Raw genomic sequence first — 21,243 nt, 5'->3', positions numbered from 1 at the left:
GTGTGGATATCCTATGTGATCTGATGAAATAATAGTGCGTGGAATCTCTGGCCAGAGTATGAGATGTACGTTAGAGAAGGAGGTCTCCAATAGTACATGCGATGCCACTCTTATATGTGTCACATAGTTATCGCATTAGTATGCAACCCTCGATGAATCAATGGTTCCAGATTCGATCGGGATATATGAGATGAAAGGACCGTACTGTACGTTAATCATAATCGACTGGTTCTTGCATGCACTATCAGTGATACCTAGGGAGTCATAGGGCGATGCTACTAGACGCTCTTACCATGATTCGATGGGTTTAATCAGAAAATAGTTTATGACATTCTCATGATCAAATGTTGGTGCATGGAATGTGGCAAATTAGGGTAAGCCCGAATAAAGAATTATGTCCTGACACAAAGAGTTGTGAACCTACGGCTAGTTGTATCCCTGAACCATTGAAGGTCACACAAGCACTGGTTTACTTGTTCTCGTTGAGATAATAAATTCAATGAGTTGAATTTATAAGAAAAAAGTTTGATATGATCAATCGATAAGTTTATAAATAAAGTTTATAAAAGCTTATAGAAATTTTGAGAGCATGACTGTTAAGACAGTCAAAGGAGTATACCTGTCTTATTTAGACATTGTTGATCTCGAAATTAAAGTGTGCATCATAATAACAAATAAGTTGAAATTGTCACATCGATGATGTTGGATCGTCGATCGGGATTATGATGAGATTAATGTAATGGGAGCATGAATCATGGGCTTGTAAGAGTATAAGTCCATCGTGCAAATTTATTAAAGTTCAAATGGACTTTATTAATTAATTATATTTTAAATGAGTTAAAATATAGCCTTGAGTTTTTATAAAATATGGTATTGATACAATAATTTAAAACTTGCACACAAAGCAAAATAAATTAATGCATGATAATCTTGAAAAGATATATGCATAAAGTCGAGATTGGTCTTGAATATGGAATGAAATTAGAATCTATAATTAACCTAATTAATATGATTAATTAAGTTAAGGATGGATTAGAAATATAATAAGGATATTATTGTTCTTATTTGTACAGGAGGCATTCGGTGGGTTCTTAAGAAGAAAAGGAAAAAAGCTTTTGAAAAGGCATGCAAATATTTTTGGAATAATTAAATGACTTAATTAATTTGATTAATTAAGTAAAGTAATGATTAGAAATAATAATAAGGATTTGATCCTTATTTACGTGTATTGCATCCAAAGCCTTAAAAAAAAGGAATTCATTTTTCGGCTATTCCAATTGTTCAATTGCTGAGCTCTCGAAAATCATTATTTCTTTTTGCAAGAAAGAAAAATTTCGGTTCTTCCATTTTGAGAGGTGCTGCTCTCTAGTTTTTGTTCTTGTGACGAGAAGTTTTCGGCAATACATTGAGTCGTCTTCTTCGTGTTCCATCTCTACGCAAAAGTTCCTCTAAATTTCTAGTGCAATTTAGAAGATGAACAAATATTTCAGTCGTGGACCGGATTAGGAGATCGAAGAATGTTCGCAGGGATTTACAACAAGAGCTATGTCCGCTGATACCGGAGTAGTTGGAGTGAAGTGAAAATTATTCACTAAGGTATATTACTAAACGCCCTATGAATGTTAATTTAATTTAAACCATACGAGTGCTCAAACAAATATTTTGAACGTCAAAATAAAATTTTAAAACTTCCGCTGCGTTTTGGGCACGAGAAAACCGAGATCCAACAATTATATGCTGGATATATTGTGGGTGTTCGAAAGTTTAAAGATCTTGCATGTGATAGTGTTTTTGGTTTAAAACTTGTCATAATTCTTGCATGGTGTTGTTTATTTCTCACGTTTTCTGGAATGGTTCAAGGGGCTGCTGAATCTTGGTGTTAGGGGACTGTTAAGACATGATCAATGGAGGACACTTCGCTTGAGTCATGAACTGATCGAGCCTAGGGGGTAGACGAACGGAGTTTTGGTTGTAAGTCAATGTTTGTGGCAATGTTGAGGGAAGGAGCAAGCGCCGGCTGTAGGGAGTCACACCAAGCCACGGTGCAGGCTTTAAGGAGTCTGAGACGTGGGTTGTAAGGGTTCATTATCTGCTGGTCACGCTCGGGTATTCAATCAGGGCGCAAGGAATGGCGCTTAGGCTAGGAGTTGTGCACGGGTTTGAGTGTTTTGCGTGGGTATGGTTGCTTGGGTAGTAGGGCTAGTCAAGGAGAGTCTCTTGGGTTCGAACTTGGTCCTAGTATGGTTGGTTAGGCGCTGGTCCTCGTGGTCTTGAGCTTGATCGATAATTTGCAAGTTTAATGAATTAGTATTGAAGATGTCTTGCACAGAAATTTCCAGCAGCCTAAGGGGCCTGGTCGAGAGGTTAAAGGAGCTGGTCTTGAAGGTTTTAAGGCTGTTAATATGTTTATAAGGTGTGAAAAAAAGTTGGAAAAGTTTTGGTTAAGTTTCGATTCGATTCAGGTTAAAACTGGAACCCCGGTCCAAGTTCTAAAACAAATCGGTTAAGTTTGAATTTGACTCGAGTTTACGTCTAGGGATGCTTTTAAAATTTTTTTGGGACATTTTAAGGAGTTTGGTCAGCTTAGGGTCAATTTTAGAGGTCTAAGGGTGAAACGATAATTTTTGAGTTTCCAGGGGCAAAATTGTCATTTTGCACCTGGGATGCGATTTTGGTCCTGGCAGCGCCATGAGCACAAAAATATGATATTTTAAATGTTTATACATCACGTTTACGATTTATATGAAATTATGATAAATATGGTGCATGCTTGGTTTTAAGAAAAAAATATGTATATGCATGTTTTAATTAAGTGATGAAAATGATGACACGTTTTTGAAGGAAGGGATTTAGTTGTGACTAACAAGATGACACGATGATATGATTGGAGATATCGTGAGGGAAAAGACCCCAGAGGGAGCCCGTTTACGGGAGAAGACCCTTGAGGGAGCCCGACGATCGTATTTCTATTGACATGATATGATGATATGATAGGCCCGAGCTCAGTTGACGGGTGAGAGTGTCGCTGATGTCCCCCTCTGGCGGGTACCACGGTTACACGTAGATGGATCCATCGACTAACATGATGATACGAAAGTCACAGCTAATAAACGGAATTCAAATTAAGATTTTAACACGTATATGCTGATACGATGATACATGCTATTACCATGCTTTGACAGGTCACGGTTACGCATACGATATGATAACATGATGAGACAGGTTTTGACACGTTACGGTTTTGCACGACACAGCTTATGTTCATGTTTTTAAGCTCATGAAATGTATGTTGATTATGCTATTTTTCTCTGCTGTGTGCTATGTATATGTGCTTGTTATTACTTGTACATGTGTGTTGAGTCTTTAGACTCACTAGGCATGTGTGATGTAGGTGAGCATTTTGATCAGGGGACCGGAGGTGCCGAAAACTGAGTAGGCAGGGGGGGATTGCGGTGACACGACCCGAGAACCATTATTTTTCCGCATATTGATTCATGTGTTTTGAGAAGAGTTACACATTTTTATATGTTGATGATATTACGATTTTTACGCGTTTACGTTTACGTTTATGTTGATTTTGGATGACGTTAGTCATTTTTAAACTGCGCTATTTTTACAGTCAAGTGTTTAAGATCATTTTAAATGTTATATTTTTCTGCATGCAAAATATTTAAATGTTTATTTTCGAAAAACGAGCTTGTAAAAAAAATAAAAAAATATTTTCGCACTTTTAAAACGGTAGACGTTTCATTTATAATGTTGCTTACTCGTTCGTCGTACTTATTCATCGACTCTCCAATCTTCATTTTGATATTATCAAATTTGTGTATTGCGACTGATAGTTTATTTTCCTTTGTCTACTCATTTCCCTTGCATAACTGAATCAGCTTCTCTCAAATTTTTTTTGCTGTTCTGCACATCTTTATTTTGCTGAACGCGATTTTATCCAAGATTTTGTACAAAATATCTTTAGCACATTATCCAAATTGGCTTTCCTCTTATCTTCAGTTGTCCACTCTTCTCGTGGTTTCTCGATACGATGAGGAGCACTAATTGGAAAGTATTCAAGAACAAAATTCAAACTACTCTGATACCACTTGTTAGGATCGGTTGGGTGAATGAAATTGTTTTGAGGGGGGGGGGGGTTGAATAAACATTTCAAGATTTTCAAATCTTTTCGATGGGATGAATCAGTTTGGTGATAAACCGAATTCGCGAATCTTGAAGTCAATGTCAATCAGTTAACTGAAATAGTAGGGAAATAATGTGAATGACAGATTGAATACTTGAGAACAAAGAACAAAAAAATTTATGGATGTTCGAAGACTTCAAATGCTCCTACGTCACCTCTTCTATCTCAAGGATATGATCTTCACTAAAAGACTTTAATTAAATTACAACAACTGTAATAATCCACTTCAGTTTGGACTTAACACTGCCAAACTGAAACTCTTAGTATCAATACAATATTATCAGTATGCAACTGATGTGTTTTTCTAAGCACAATTGATATAAGATAGATCGAATATAACAACAATAAGTGTTTGTACTAGTGCTCAAAATATATCCTGAATGCTTTGAATATATCTGGTAAGCGTGAGCTCTTTGAAATTGATCTTTGAAAGCTTTTAACTTAAGAGTTTACTCAGAATGAATGTGCGTGCAAAAGTTCTTTTCTCAGCTGAACTTCTCAGCTATTTATAGGCTTTGCTCCCAAAGGTAATATTGAATGCGTTCAAATAATTATATTCGTTGATTTGTCTTGTCTAGACACGTCATCATTCTTCTGACAGCAGTACACTGTAGCATTCTGATATGCGTCGTTCCCACTACAAATTTCAGGCTACTTTTGTACAAATTGTAGGTTGTTAGCTACATTCATAACTGATGACGTGTCAAGCTGATTTATCAATCGACTCTATAGCCTATTAGATGAACTGACTGCGTAACTGATCAGTCTTAACTGATCGTCCAGTTAACTACACAATTTCAGTTAGCTTTTATCAGTTCAGTTGCCTTCGATTTTTAGCGCATTAATAATCAGTTCGGGCAACTTCAGTTACGTTGCGTTCAGTTGAGTCCATCAGTTCGGACAATCTTTAAATACTTAATTTGTCAAACTCTGAAATTCTGATTACAACGCACCCGCTACAAACGTTAATTTAATTTACTGCTTAATTGTTTCATAAAAATTGAAATTATAAAAAAGACCCTACTTGACATAATTGAAACCCTAATTCTAAAAAAGAAAACTCAATGTCAAGGTAAAAAAAAAACATAATCAATGAACAAGAACACAAAATCTAACCAAATAACAGCACGTTTCCAAAAAAAGAGATGATTAATTCAATCAAAATTTATAAAACGTTTAGGACTAAGTTGGGGATACCAAAATTTTTGGGACCAAACAAGGAAATGTGCCAAGCATATGAGACTGAATTGAGTATTTTCTCGTCACATGACATGTCTAACGTCATTATTTTTAACCATGAAATTGATAAAATGACCAAATAGACCAAAAAATTTAAATATTTAAGACTAAACAGAAAATGCGAAAACGCCTTTGTATTGAAGATTTGTAAGACAAGCCGAAATATAACCCAACGCCGAGGAGCGGCCCAAAACAGAGTTCTCCATCATATTTTATGTTTACATGATAGGCGCGGAGGCACAACGGAACGCTATATTCCGTGTACAGAACCGCCGCTTCGCCGCCGCCGCCGCCGCTGTTATGGGAAAGCAGAAGCAGCAAGTGATTTCCCGTTTCTTCGCACCGAAACCCAAATCCTACACAGCCACTTCTTCCTCCGCCGCCTCACCTCCACCCAAAATCACTGCCTCTGTCTCATTTTCACCCGCCAAACGCCTCAGGACCGCCCAGCTCACCCCTTCCCACTCCAAAATCCCCAAGCTCACTCACCCCAAACCCGATGAAGGCCGCCCCTTCTTACCTCTGCCAGACCCGACCCTCCACCAGAAATTCCTCCGCAAGCTTCTAGAGCCTTCTGGAGACCACCTCGAACCGTCGAGAGCTAACAATGCACAATCTTCAAAACTTAACTACACGCCTTTGGAAACACAAGTGGTTGAACTGAAGAGAAGGTATCCTGATGTTCTCTTGATGATTGAGGTTGGCTATAAGTACAGATTTTTCGGTGAGGATGCCGAAAGTGCTGCAAGAGTGCTGGGTATATATGCACATATGGATCATAATTTTTTAACTGCAAGTGTGCCCACTTTTAGATTAAATTTTCATTTGAGGAGGCTTGTAAGTGCAGGATATAAAGTGGGTGTAGTGAAACAAACTGAGACTGCGTCCATTAAAGCGCACGGGCTCAATAGTTCGGGACCTTTTTGCCGTGGATTATCGTCATTATACACCAAGGCTACCATAGAGGCTGCCGAGGATATGGGTGGCGCCGGGGAAGGATGTGGGCCTTGCGCTAGCTATTTACTCTGTGTTGTGGAGAAGGAAGTTGGAAATGTGGGGGGTGGCGTGGACTTGAGAATTGGGGCTGTGGGGGTGGAAATTTCTACTGGAGATGTTGTTTATGGAGAGTTTGATGACAACTTTATGAGGGATGGCTTGGAGGCTATGGTTTTAAACTTGTCTCCTGCTGAATTACTTCTGGGGATGCCACTGTCTAAACAGACAGAGAAGGTTGTTTTAAGAGGAAATTTTGTTTATTATGATTAAAATGATTATCTCATGTAATGTGCAAATTGAGTTTCTTTTCTTGCCTGAGTGGCACAACAAATCATTGTCGTGACTCTGATATATTGTTGTAGAAAATGCTCTGTGAAATTTGCGGATTGATTAGTGTAATTGCTTGCTTTTCAATAATTAAGCATGCCTTATTTTTGTAATTGCTTGAAGATAAGATATTTAATTGATTAAAACAAAAATTTTTTAATGTAAAAAATATATTAAATTATAAATAATATAAATATTATAGAAAAGCAAAAGTTTTTTTGTTTTCAAATAATGAAGATAAAAGTGGGAACATGTTTAGTCAGAAAAAGTTGTTGAGGCAATGGTGTGAAGTTTTTTTGAAAGTCTATACCCATAGCATAATTGTGTCTCTATATTTATCTTTTCAAGGAAATGGAGAATTTAGTAGTTAATCAAGTTACTTATTAATGCCAATTTGGTGGAACCATCTCTGTAGTGTTATCCTAGAAAGTGATAGCAATTTTTAATGTTTTAATCTTCTTGATTCTCCAGGTTGTTTACTCTATGTTGTAAGAATGGATGCATTTTACCGGTTTTGAAAATTGCACAATTATTACCGATGAAGTAAATGTAATTGGAATTTGATTGACTGATTATTTGATTGTAGCCTGCAGTTTCACTCTTCACTTCATTTCATTTCATCCATGAAAGTAGAGTAGGTAAGACATTTCATCATGGTTGTGAAATCAAAAACAAAAAATATTAGAAAAGTAGAATTGATGTGTCCACTGCAGTATCATGGACATTAAAGTTCTCAACTTATGCATGCAGAAAAAAATTTGAGACAATTGACGCAGAAGCACTTAATATATGTTTTTTTAATCCCGTCCACTTCCTGCCATTTTGTTGTCAAAGATTTATTTGAGCAATACTTGAGAAAAACACTATCAGCTATTAGCTTCTCTGATAATGCAAATACACAATTATCTATGCCTAGAAAGTCTTGATTGACCTCAACCTCTGTAATATGTCTTGGAAAGATCCATCGTCATCCTTTTGCTGGATTCTTGGGATGCCTTCTTCCCCTGGTGATTATTAAATAATGCGCGTGTAGTTTGCTTTGAAAGTAGTTGAGATTTATGTCAAATTCTGAAGCCCTTCCATCCGCAAATAAGCTCGATGTTTCTGTATGTTTTGTCATAAAAAAGAGTATTTGTATATGTACCATGATATGGTTTGTGTTTTCTTGGTGAACCTTCCAGGAGATCTGTTAAAAAAGATGAAATGTCTTGAACTTTGTGTCAACCTTGATGTGATGTAATTGTATCTGGTGGTCTTTAGGTTCTCTATTCACTCGCTTTGTTCATTGGCTTATTGTTGTTGATTGTATTTCTCTACATAAATTTTTTGTGTGTTTGATTTTTATTGGCATCATTCAATTTGTTTGCTGAAAACGGTTTTTGCCCTTGTAGTTACTATTAGCATTTGCTGGACCTGCCTCAAATGTTCGCGTTGACCGTGTGTCAAACAATTACCTTCATGAAGGTGGTGCTTTAGCTGAAGTTATGTCACTACATGAAGACTTTATTGAGAATATCTTGCTAAGTAATTTTCAAGAGAGCATTGTAGAGGCAGAACCCCAAGGGAATAGCGCCTTTGCAATTGAGGTGAAATCACTTGTATTTCCTTAGAAATAATTATTTATTTTGAACCTGGAAAATCTTGTAATTATTTTGAACCTGGAAAATCTTGTAATTTGGTTTGTTCACTTATCTAAGCAGTCTGTGATAAAATGGCTGATACATTCTTCTTTTGCCATTCTCTGAATTGATCACTTTGAAGGGAATTATGGCTATGCCTGACTTGGCTGTTCAAGCATTAGCTTTAACCATTCAGCATTTGAAACAATTTGGTTTAGAAAGGATTTTGTGTTTGCAAGATTCGTTCCGACCTTTCTCTTGCAGTAGGGAAATCATACTCTCCGCCAATGCACTGCAACAACTAGAGGTGATTAGTTTTCTGCTTTTTGACCATGTTATCTAACAACACATTGAATGGAAGAATGCCATCCACAAATGACACTCGTGTGTAGGTTCTGAAGAATAATTCTGATGGTTCGGAGTGTGGCTCCTTATTGCAATGTATGAATCATACTCTGACCATGTTTGGTTCAAGGCTATTCAGACACTGGGTATGGAATGTCTCTGACCCTGATATACGGTCTCTGGCTTATATTCCATCTCCTTCTTGCCGTACGTCTAATATAATATTAAACATGATATTTTTCTATTTCCTACAGGTGACTCATCCTCTATGCCATAGAAATATGATTTATGCTCGCTTAGATGCTGTTTCTGAAATTTTGGAATCCATGGGTATTATGGATTTTAATTCTGAATATTCGGGCACTGCTATGTTGAAACTTGAGCTTCATCATATAATATCATCAGCATTAATTGGTTTGGGAAGGTCCCCTGATATTCAGCGTGGGATTACCAGGATTTTTCATAGAACCGCTACCCCATCCGAGGTACAATGTTGATACCCAAAATTTAAATTGTTATAATCCATTTACATTTTCTTCGTGTTGGAGTTTCCTTTGACAGCTTGATTGATCTGTAAATGTTTAACGGCCTTGGCTATTTTGCCTCCACCCACCCCATTTGTCCATTTATATTGTCTTAGTGGCATCAGCTGGTAGGAATTCATATATTTTACTGCCCTTCGCTAATTGTCACCTCCTTGTTTTTTTCCCTATGGCTACTTGTTGATTTTTGATAAAATATTGCTGGATCTTTATCGTTCCAAATGTGATGATAAAAACTTATAGTTGACATTCTATATTTGGAAAAATCACTTGCTGAAGTAAACCACTCTTCATTGAGTTGCCTCAGTTTCCAGCCTGAATGTATATCATATGCAATTAACGAGGATATAACATAGTATTGTTTTTCTTTTGCTGCCATCATCTCTCTATATATTGATCCATTACAAATGTCCTTTTTGGTCATTTTACAGTTTATAACAGTTATTCAAGCTATTGTAGCTGCTGGAAAACTTCTTCTGCAACTCCATGTCGAAGAAGAGGATGAAATAAAAAATGTAGAAGTGAGAACTGTGAAGTCTGTTCTGTTAAGAAAGTTGATATCAACAGCTTCATCTTCAAGTGTAATCAGGACAGCGGAAAAGCTTTTGTCAACTCTCAACAAAGAAGCTACTGATCAACGGGATCTTCATAATCTCTTTATCATTACTGATGGGAAATTCCCAGAGGTTCAATTGAAGAGTTCATCCATGTCCTAATTCCTTTGAATTTTTAAATTGTCTTCATTAATTACTGCTAAATATGCTAGACCCTTTAATTTCTTTCTAAGGTCAGTGCCGCAACCACTAACATTCAGTTGGCAAATGAGAAGCTAGATGAATTGAAGCACCAGTATCGCAAACAGCTACGGATGAGCAATCTTGAATTCTCAAGTGTTTCTGGAATCACCCATTTGATAGAGGTAAGTTGACCATATTTGATATTTGTATTGCATCCTGTCATAAATTTATTTATCTCATATGATTTAACTTTATTTGGATCATAGTTTCTTGTTTGATCAGTAATTCAAAGTCATGTTTTGACTATCTCAGATAAACACAGGCAAGATGTTTTTGTTGCTTATTTGAAAACTTCTTCGTTTCTTGACTTTTCTTAACCACTTGTATCGAATAGATGATTAAGTGTGAGTGCTGTACCTTAAAATATCGAGTCCATGAGAATTTTATCAAAAGTGACCCTTTCTTCTATTTTCAGATAGACCAATTTTTTTAGCTGACATTCTAGTTAAAAATTTCCTCCAGGCATATTCTTTGCATGCAGGTGCCTTCAGATGCCAAGGTGCCTTCTGACTGGATCAAAGTAAACAGTACTAAGAAAACAATACGGTATCATCCACCAGAAGTAGTGAATGCTTTAGACAAATTATCTCTAGCGAATGAGGAGCTCTCTGTTGTATGCCGAGCCACTTGGGATAGTTTTCTAAAAGCATTTCACGGATGCTATTCTGAGTTTCAAGCTGCTGTTCAAGCACTAGCTGCCTTGGATTGCCTATATTCGCTCGCTGTGCTTTCAAGGACTAAGGTTTTATAGTTGAATTGCAGTTTAAGTACTGTTCACCATCCAACAATAATATCATAATGCTAATGTGTGGTTTTGTTTTGCAGAATTACGTACGCCCTATTTTTGTAGATGATGATGAGCCTGTTCAGATGCAAATCTCTTCTGGTCGACATCCAGTATGTAGTCTAAATTTACTTGTATGAACATTAATATTTTTATGTATGTATTAACTCTTTAAGATGAATGTTCATGATTATGCTTCCAAGCACTGTTGCATAAAAAACTTTATTTTCGTTGAAGCTAGAACTTTTACACTTATGTTGTCTTCTCCTGTATGCATCTTACTGGCTCCTTTTTCATAATTGTAACCCATATAATCCTAATGCATGCTGCTCATGATTTTTTTTTTTTTAAGGTTATGGAGAATATGCTACAGGATTATTTTGTTCCAAATGATACAAATTTGCATGCAGATGGACAGTACTGTCAGATTGTTACTGGACCTAACATGGGTGGAAAGAGTTGTTACATCCGCCAAGTTGCTCTTATAGCCCTGATGGCTCAGGTAAGTATAACTTGTTGCGCATACATTTTGAAATATTATCACAGGAATCCTCTCAAATCGAGGCAGAAAAATCAAATTTCGGGTGGGTGGGTGGCAAAATTATTATTTTTTAAATAATTAATTATTAAAAGAATATAAAGACAAATATAAAAATTGACTTGGAGTCTTGGACGCACAAAATAATAACAATTATTATGTTTGCAAACATTTTCAAAAAATGATTGTAAAAAACAATCATAATTTATTGTTTTTAAAAATAAAAAATTAGTAATTATGATTTGAAAATTAATAATCTAAAAATAGGAGCGATTAAGTACAACACTAAAGTTTCAAAGCTTCGGCATAACATGTTTTATAAACAATGAAGTTTGCAAAAAATAATTTAATCATTCTAATCGAATTAGTAATATAAAAATTAGAGTAAGAAATGATAGATTAACAATCACTGTTTACTAAGTAACTGTTTTAAGTTTGTCTCGACGTTTCGTCACAACTTCAAAAAATTGACAATATATTTCCCATTCAGTTCGACTGAACATACTTCTATGTTTTAAGTTGACTCTAACTCCATCTCTGCACATACTTTGCTATATCTTTCCATTTCCGTTCAACTGTACCTTGGTCTCATGCATGTCAGTATTCCTTTGTTAGGACTCCATATGTTCTCCGATTATTCTCTGTCTTATGTTGATAGGTTTTTCAATAATCCCATTATCTCATATATTTTGTCATCTCTTTTATGTTTTCACTCATAAGGTCCATGCCAAACTCTTCACTCCCGTTGGTGTGGCTTTTCTTTTAAAAAAGAAATTTAAATCTCAGACCATGTGTCTGCTCTTAGACTCTGTTTTAATACCCTATCATTTGCCCTTCCCTTCCAAATTTTTTTACATCCCAGGGGCCTCAAATGTTGTGGCAGGTTCTAGAATCCTGGTCGACAAATGTTCACGACGGATGCAATGAAATCTTTTAGAATGTAATTTTTGTTATGCAATTACTTTTTGCCAATCTAAAATGTTGTATTGGATTATGGGAATGTTTCGAAGCTTTAAATATTTCCATGAACTGAGGGTTGGCAGTATTTTGTGTTTCACTTCAAAAATCCTGACACAAACGAGTACCTGCACACGGAAATTTGGTCCTGGATCTTTTTATTCTTTGATCCAGAGCTTAGTGCTCATATATGATTAATTTATTGCTTTTTTAAATTTCAATTGTTTGTAGAGTTGACTACAGGAGTGTTTGCAAACTCTGAGAAAATGTTATTTTTTGTCAAGGAAAATGGGAGAATAACTTTTTTTAGAGTTTACCAACACTCCCCGACTCCTTTGGAGCTCTTCAAAACATAACCTTTAGTTTAATTTGTTTGTCATTTCTTACTTTTACATTCATTTCTCTCTTTTAGTGGAGAAATCTCTTTTTGAAACGTTGCTGAGAGATAAAATTTCCTTGGTAGAACTTCACTGAAATGTGTGTATCTATTCCTAGGTTGGTTCCTTTGTACCAGCATCATCAGCAAAATTGCACGTGTTGGATGGAATTTACACTCGAATGGGAGCTTCTGATAGCTTGCAACTAGGAAAAAGCACGTTCTTAGAAGAACTGAGTGAAGCATCTCACATTCTTCGGCATTGCACATCCCGCTCATTGGTTATAATTGATGAACTTGGTAGAGGCACAAGCACACATGATGGTGTGTCCATTGCTTATGCTACATTGCGTCATCTTTTAGAGCATAAAAGATGCATGCTACTTTTTGTCACCCATTATCCTAAAATAATCGATATAAGAAAAGAATTTCCGGGCTCTGTGGGAGCATATTATGTTTCGTATCTAACACCAATGAAAGAGTCTGACTTGGACGCCAATTTGGACCATGTAGTTGATGATGCGAATCACGATGATGTAACTTATCTATACAAACTTGTGCCAGGGGTTTCTGAAAGAAGTTTTGGGTTTAAGGTTGCTCAGCTTGCACAAGTAAGCTACCCAAATTTTTCCTTCTCGTGGAACTCATTGTTTCAAATAGACACGATTCTTCATTATTTGAAAATTTAATTTATTGTTTTTGTGTTCTTTTTTTTTTTGTCACCACATTTCTGTCTGTGAGGTTCTTGCATTTTGTGACCCAAGCTTTTGTTTATTTTGCTTTCCTCTCACATTTTTTTGTGAATAATGAATTTTTTGATAATAAAACTATAGTAGAGTAAATACGATACAATATAGATTCACATGATTTGTCCACGGTGGATAAATCTAAAGCTGAGTGTTGGGGGCTATTAGTGATACCCACTAGAAATATAGGAGTCGGTTCCAGTAGGTGATACTAGCTTGAATGCAGACTTCGAATTTACTCTAGGTTTGAAATCACAAAAGAGACCGTTAGAAAAAGGTTGGGAGGGTGTTCCGGCGTAGCCCCTCCGACGCTCAAGTCAGGTATTGAGAATAGAATGAGAAATCAGCTATGGACGCTGCTAAGAATCTATATAATGAATGAATAATTAAACTCTCAAACCTGGTATTTATAGGAGAGTATCTGAGATTCATCATGGGCCACCTACCTTGGTTAGGAATGGGCCGGGGGTCCAAAGTCTGGTTTGGGCCCGATCTTGATGGGTCCATTCATGAGGTATCACCAGTCTCCCCCTTCCAAGTTCGAAGTTCGATTAATTGCGCTGACCTTGCTTACCATAAGTGAGCCGTGCATTCTTCCTCTGCTGTCCATTAGTCTCCAAATACTTTGGGAAGAAAAAATGTTATGAGTTGAATTACCTTCCTATATCCCTAGACACGACGTCCATCAAGTACCCCTAACGCGCTTGCCCTCGCCAGCCCCTCATCCACGCCTTCGCAGCCTCCCACCCACGCCCTTGCAGCCTCACCTCACCCCTCGCCTCGCCTCGCCTCGCCCACGCCTGCCCCCCACTTGTTCGACATATTGACTCATCCAACCTCGCAGCTTCTCCCTCGCCCCCTGCACGCCTCTCCTCTCTCCCGTCTCGCCCTCCCGTCTCGTACTCTCGCTCACCCGCCTCACCCACAGCCTCACATCTCGCCTCGCCCTTCTGCTTCTCCTCCCTCCAATCAGCACCTCGCCGTCGCCTTCACTCCACTCTCGTCCGAGACCACGCGTCTCCTGCCTCGCCTCCACTCACAACCTCGCCCTCGACCTAACACCCTTGCCTTAGCCTCCCCTAGCCCTCGCCCATCGTCGCAGCCTCGCCCATCGTCGCAGCCTCGCCCCTCGCTCCAGCACCCCACAGCCTCGCCTCCTCGCCCTCTCTCAGCACCTCGCCTTCTCCCTCGCTGCCTCGCCCCAGAGCCCCACAACCTCTCCTCCCCGCCCCTCGCCCACAGCCTCTCCCTCACCCTCGCCCTCGCCTAGCCTTTACCAGCCCTTCGTCCTCGCCTCGCCTCGCCTCCCCCATCTCGCCCTCGTCTTCAAGGTTCTCTACTAGGCTTTACGTATGAGAAACGACTACTTCACTTGCCCTATATACTTCAAGCACCTCACTCTCCTCATTTCAAGCTCCTCTACATAGGGTCCAAACTTCATCTTTACCACCTCAAACTTATCTAATAGGCTCCAATCTTTACCCTCACCACCTCCTCGCCCATCGCTCCAACCTTAGTAGGAAAATCATGAACCCTATGAACCCTCACTCTCCATTCTTCAAGTTTTTCACCCTCACCACCTCAAGCTCATCTACTAGGCTCCAACTTTCACCATCACCACTTCAAGCTCATCTACTAGGCTCAGCCTTATTAGGAAAATTATAAACCATCATACTCCATACTACGAGTTTTTCACTCTCACTACTTCAACCTCCTCTACTAGTGTAACGTCCCGGATTCGACGACTGTCCCCACTGTACCAAGACAAGTATTTCCAGCGTGCTTATGTTATCAGTCACATGCACCCTATGAAATTTCCCAGAGGGACACCCATCCTAAAATTGTCCCAAGTCAAGCACGTTTAAACTTGAAGTTCTTATGTGATGAGCTACCAAAAAGAAGATGAACATTTTTTTATATGAGTAGTACATATTAAATCTCTTAAACACTCCTCAACTGCACAGTCTCATACTTGAATATTTTTCGAATCCCTCTCTTTCCGGTGTAAGATCGGTTCATTCATGTTCCTTTCGTCTAGAAGCCTGACATGAGCCGCTCATTGTTCGTTCAACCTTATGGCACCAGCGATCACCCCTGCTTCTTTAGGCCTCGGGCCTCACAACTAGGCTTCAGCCTTAGTAGTAAAATTATTAACACTCACCCTCCTCACTTCAAGCTCCTCTACCTAGGCTCAATCTTAATTTTCAGTCTTCCTACCTCTTCTCTTCTACTAGGCTCAGCCTTAGTAGGTAAAATTTAATTTTCAATTTCTCCACCTCTTCTCCTCTACTAGGCTCAGCCCATGTAGGTAAAATTTATTTTCAGTTTCTCCAACTCATTCTCCTCTACTAGGCATAGCCCAAGTAGGTAAAAATAAAATTTCATTCTCCCCACATGTTCTCCTCTATTAGTCTCAGTCTGAGTATATAAAATTTAATTTTCAATCTCCCTAACTCTTCTCTTCTACTAGGTATAGCCCAAATAGGTAAAATTTATTTTTCAGTCTTCTCACCTCTTCTCCTCTACTAGACTTAGCCTCAGTAGTTAAAATTTAATTTTCACTCTCCTCATCACTTCTCTTCTACTAGGCTCAGCTTAAGTATGTAAAATTTAATTTTCAGTCTTCCCACCTCTTATCCTCTACCAGGCTCAGCCTCAGTAGGTAAAATTTAATTTTCAATCTCCCCACTTCTTCTCCTCTACTAGGTTCAATCCAAGTAGGTAAAATTTAATTTTCAGTTTCCCCACCTCTTCTCTTCTACTAGGCTCAGCCTCAGTAGGTAAAATTTAATTTTTGTCTCCACACCTCTTCTCCTCTACTAGGCTCAGCGTTAGGAGATAAAATTTAATTTTCAATTTCCTCACCTCTTCTCCTTTACTAGACTTAGCCTAAGTAGGTAAAACTTAATTTTCAGTCTCCCCACCTCTTCTCCTCTCTTAGGCTCAGCCTCAGTAGGTAAAATTTAATTTTTAATCTCTCCAACTCTTCTCCTCTACTGAGCATAGCCCAAGTAGGTAAAATTTAATTTTCAATTTCCCCAACTCTTCTCCTCTACTATATGCAGCCCAAGTAGGTAAACATTAATTTTTGGTCTCCCCACCTCTTCTCCTCTAATAGGCTAAGCCTCAGTAAGTAAAATTTAATTTTCAATCTCTTCACCTTTGCTCCTCTACTAGGATCAGTCCAAGTATGTAAAATTTAATTCATGCCATCCTTATAATACAACAACATCCATGTATTGAATAGAAAAACTTGGTTTTATTGAATTTCAACTGATTACATATGATAAATTCAAAAACAAAATACATCAACGATAAAATCAAGAGTTATATTTTGTAAGGTGATAAGCATTCCAGGGCCTAATTAAAGCCTTGACCTGCGCATTTTCCAAATAATAGGCTCCTGAATTAAGCTTCTCGATCACTCTGAAAAGACCCTCCCACTTTCGGTCCAACTTTCCTCGCTGCTCCTTTTATACCTTCCCCAGGACCAAATCACCCACTTAGAAGCTTCTCTGAATGACTCTACGATTGTAAGACTGAGCTATACGATTTTTATAAGTTTCCATGCGAATGCTCGCAGCCTCGCTTTTCTCTTCCAATAGCTGAAGGTCAAGGGCTATCTTGAGTGTCTTTTTCTCGGACCCCAACTCTACAATTTCATATTCTTCGTCCGCTATCCCCTGAACCACCTTCTTCAATATGGGTAACCCGCTTCTTTCCTTCCTAATCTTGTTGACTTCTACACGCGCTCTTTTTCCCTGTTCTTTTTCTATTCCTTCATAACACCGACGTGCGACTTTTTGGTCCCCGCACAAGACTCCAACTCCTTTTCCCACGGGAAACTTAAGTTTCTGATGATCTTTAGGGCTGGCCATCCCAAGATTCAATTATATGTTGGAGTGTCTTTTACCTCTAGCTTTATCCTCTTCTCTCTCATCCGCACTTCTCCTCCTCCCTCCTCCCTCCTCCCTTCGCTCCCTCAACCCTACTTCACCCAGGTCGCTGCTCCATCCTCTTGTGCCGTTGTGCATCCTCCGGATTCACGTACCTTTCTGACCAAGCTAAAAGATCATCATAGCTCAATGGAGGTTTCTTGACTAGTGATTTGAAAAATTCTCCTCCTCTCAATCTTTGGGTAAAGGCACTGATCATGATGTCAGGGGTAGTTGCTGGTATCTCCAACGCTGCACTGTTGAAACGCTGGATAAACTCTCGCAAAGTCTCTGTGTCTTTTTGCTTCATCATAAACAGGTTTAGGTAACTCTTCTGGTACCTCTTATTGCTAGCAAATCGATGCCAGAAAGCTCTGGAAAAATCTTCAAAAGACCGTATGGAGTTGGGCTGCAGCGTATAAACCACTGCTGGGGTGATCTTACCAAAGTGCCCAGAAACACCCTGCACCTAACCCCGTCCAAATACTGATGCAACAGATCCGCATTCTCAAATCTCCTCAAGTGTTCTTCTGGGTCAGTACGTCCGTCGTACTGTCCCACGCTTGATTGTCGAAAACTTGGGGGAAACCCTTCTTCCAAAATGGCGGGGGAAAAAGACTTTCTCCCTTGGGTGCTGGTGCTCTGTTTCCCAACTACTGCCTCAACATTCTTATCTTCTTCCACATCTCAATTTCAGGATTCTCCCTACTTGGGAGGGGTTGCTGGGAGGGGTTGCGTATCTTCAACCCTGCTCTAATGGCCCTCAGCATTCTCCTCTGGTTCCCGGCGAAGAGCTTGTTCTTCGGAAACATGGATTATTGGTTCTTCTTCATGGCTTCGTCTACTGTCCTGGTAATGAATTGGCCTAATTGTTCCAGGGTCAAGTTCCCCACATTCTCATTGGGACGAGGTTGCTCAGGTCCCGTTTCAGGACGAGGTTGTTCGGGTCTCGTCTGAGGACTTAACGATACTGAGTTAGTTCTTCTGCTCCCTTTCCGGCTTACCTTATCTACGTCTCAGCTCAAGATTCCCACAGACGGTGCCAAGTGATACTCACTAGAAATATAAGGTTCGGTCCAGTAGGTGATACTAGTCCGAATGCTGACCTCGAATTTACTCTAGGCCTGAAATCACAAATGAGACTGTTAGTGAATGAATAATTAGATTCTTAAACCTGGTATTTATAGTTGTATCTGGGATCCATCATGGGTCCACCTACCTTGGTTAGGATTGGGCCGGAGGTCCAAAGTCTGGTTTTGGCCTGATTTTGATTGACCCATTCATGTGGTATCAATTAGTAACCACTTTTAGTTTCTGTTAAATCATAATTTTAGTGTAGATGAAAATAGAATATGAGATATATAATAGAATATTTTTATTATGGTTAAATCACAATAATAACATATCCTAGATATCTTATTTTTATTAAGATTAAATATAATATTTGATTTTAAATCTTGAATGTAGAGTTTCATCTTCCCTTGATTTTCTTATTTTGCCCTTTTCCGCTGATTGCAGTTACCTTCCTCGTGTATTAGACGAGCCACTTTTATGGCCGCAAGATTGAAACAGGAAATTTGCAGAAGAGAGAATAACAAGTTGTTAACGAGTTGTTCGAGAACGTTGCTGCCCAGTGATAAAATGGAGTGTACGGGTGATGATTTGCCGACAACAAAAATTATGAACTTGCTAGAAATCGAGAATGCTTGCCGAGACATGTTATTTAAACTAAGGATTACCCTCTTCAAAGAAGAAGATACTGCTACGAAATTCGGTCTTCTGAAGCATGCTCAAGGCCTTGCGAAGGATTTGGTAAATCTTCAATTGTTTTCTTTGTCCTAATTGCTAGTTAAAACAAATGGGATAAAATAATCAGCCAACACTTGATGCTTCTTTATCTTTTTTCGAATCTTCCCACAGATGTCTGTACTCTGCCATGTAAATGAGTGCGAAGAAAAATGAGGGGCAAGCAGGCGTATACCATGCTGTATATATATTTTCTGAGGAAATGCAATGTCATAGTTGAGAAACTTACATTGTATGGATCTCTCCTCTTCTTGTGACGTATTTCCGAGAATTCATTAATATTTTGTTTACTCCATATTTTTTTTTCTTTTCTAATCCTTCGTGTCTAGATTACAGTTTTGAAAGTTAGCATCAATAAATTGGGTTGTGGTGATCGAACAGGAAGATTCTGCCATCTTAGTTTCCTCCATTTTATCTTCCAGTCCAAGTCTCTGTATCGGTTACTTCTTTCTGAGCAGGTTACTGGTCTTGGTGGCAGTCCTGATACTTGGGTTTGCATCAGTTGTGACTATACATGTGTGGCCTTTGAAGTAGAGATCTGCATATAGTTTTGGCTTTGGGGGCTTAGATTGGTAATTGANTGATAATTTCTTCAAATGCTTGTTTGAGTTCTCTAATTATTTAAAATTTTCAAAAATATTTTAAATCTTCATAATTATGGTATATAACATTGTTTGACCTATCAAACATGTTCTTAAAGGCATATAGCCTAAAGATATGAAACTAAGATTTTTAGTCTATATACCATATTTCAGATGATGTTTTTTTATATGATGTGTCGTGCTTTTGTATAATAAATTGAATAGTTTATCTCTTTGATTGGAGTGTCGTCATGTTGTATCCACCGAGTTTTATAGATTGCTCCTCAGAGTACTACCACACAGCCAAAACAGTTGGTTCCTGACGTGGATTCCTTCAACATTACCTAGCGCAATTTTGTTTTGTTTCTTATCTCAGGGTGTATATTAAAGTGGTTTAATTTTGAAAATAATACATGAGATGGGCATTAGGTCTTGATTCTTTTATTCAAACATACAATATATTATTACATAGTAACCTACTTTAGAAAATGAGAGACTTGTTTAGCTATTTATAATATCTGAGAATGCAAAACACATATACTAGAAGGAAATATTACAATTTATTTGAAAGAAAATGAATATGTTAAATAATGTCTTCATATTCTTTTTGTTTTGATATATGTATATAAAAGTTTTGGTGGATTTGAAATTTAGACTTCAAATCTTGTTAATTATGTTGGGGAATTACATCGAAGTGATGCCAATCACGATGATAATAGTACCCAAAAAAATGCGGAATAAAATAATCAACAAGAACACAAAGATTTACGTGGTTCACCCAATATAGGCTACGTCCACGGAGCACTGCAACTTTTATAACTGGAAGAAATATTACAACAAGTGTATACACCAATACACTCAATATTTCTCACTCCCAATCCGAGTATACCGAGAAAATAATTTCTCTAACTCACACAAAGAGAATTCCCGCACTCAAGAAAAAAATACACTCTTTTTTCTATGCACTCTCTTTTTATCAAAGCTGAAAAGCTTTTGATTTTGGGATACAATAACTGAAGGAATCGAGTTCTATTTATAACTAAGTTCTTCCTGCAGTTTTTGTAAACCTTCCGATGTGGGATGAAATATTCTGAATATTTTATTTGCGTGGGTCCCTCCACTTGCCTAACAAATTATTCTGTCAGTTGTGGTCGACGACATCTTGTGAGTGATAGTCCTTTCAACCACTACTTAGTGGCTTGTCTTTATGGGTGCTTGAATGATTCATCTCTCACTAGTTAGTTGAATCGTCTTTTAGTGGTGGTTCATGCTCCACTAATGGAGTGGTAGGATCATATGTCTGTTTTTCTTTTTGTTTGGAAATCTTCTGTTTTTTATGGTCTGTGAGGAATTCGCTACTTGTGTGATTTTTCACCATTTGGATTTGTCTCTGCATTATGTTTTCGGTCTTCCAAATTATGACTCCTTCTGGTTCTGGCATTCTGGGCAGATGTTTTTCGACC

At 38.2% G+C, this 21,243-nt stretch overlaps 1 protein-coding gene across 4 annotated transcripts; it reads left to right on the top strand.

Moving 5' to 3' along the window:
• Positions 1-5,581: 5,581 nt before the first annotated feature.
• LOC140989731 (DNA mismatch repair protein MSH3) lies at positions 5,582-19,488 on the top strand. Of its 4 annotated transcripts, XM_073459091.1 has the most exons (14): positions 5,582-6,188; positions 6,279-6,661; positions 8,146-8,340; positions 8,516-8,680; positions 8,766-8,864; positions 8,973-9,203; positions 9,692-9,946; positions 10,048-10,179; positions 10,539-10,799; positions 10,883-10,954; positions 11,194-11,343; positions 12,832-13,323; positions 18,912-19,205; positions 19,314-19,488. In XM_073459091.1, exons 1-14 carry the CDS (start codon positions 5,654-5,656, stop codon positions 19,353-19,355), a joined length of 3,306 nt encoding a protein of 1,101 aa, XP_073315192.1. In that variant the 5' UTR covers positions 5,582-5,653; the 3' UTR covers positions 19,356-19,488. The 4 variants fall into 4 exon arrangements, with proteins under 4 accessions (XP_073315192.1, XP_073315191.1, XP_073315193.1 ...); XM_073459090.1 differs by having other exon boundaries at positions 5,582-6,661; XM_073459092.1 differs by lacking the exon at positions 10,539-10,799 and having other exon boundaries at positions 5,582-6,661.
• Positions 19,489-21,243: the final 1,755 nt, after the last annotated feature.

The sequence above is a fragment of the Primulina huaijiensis genome, chromosome 12, assembly GCF_012295235.1.
Source record: "Primulina huaijiensis isolate GDHJ02 chromosome 12, ASM1229523v2, whole genome shotgun sequence".
Lineage (NCBI taxonomy): Eukaryota > Viridiplantae > Streptophyta > Magnoliopsida > Lamiales > Gesneriaceae > Primulina > Primulina huaijiensis.
This window is presented reverse-complemented; position numbering and strand designations above follow the sequence as displayed.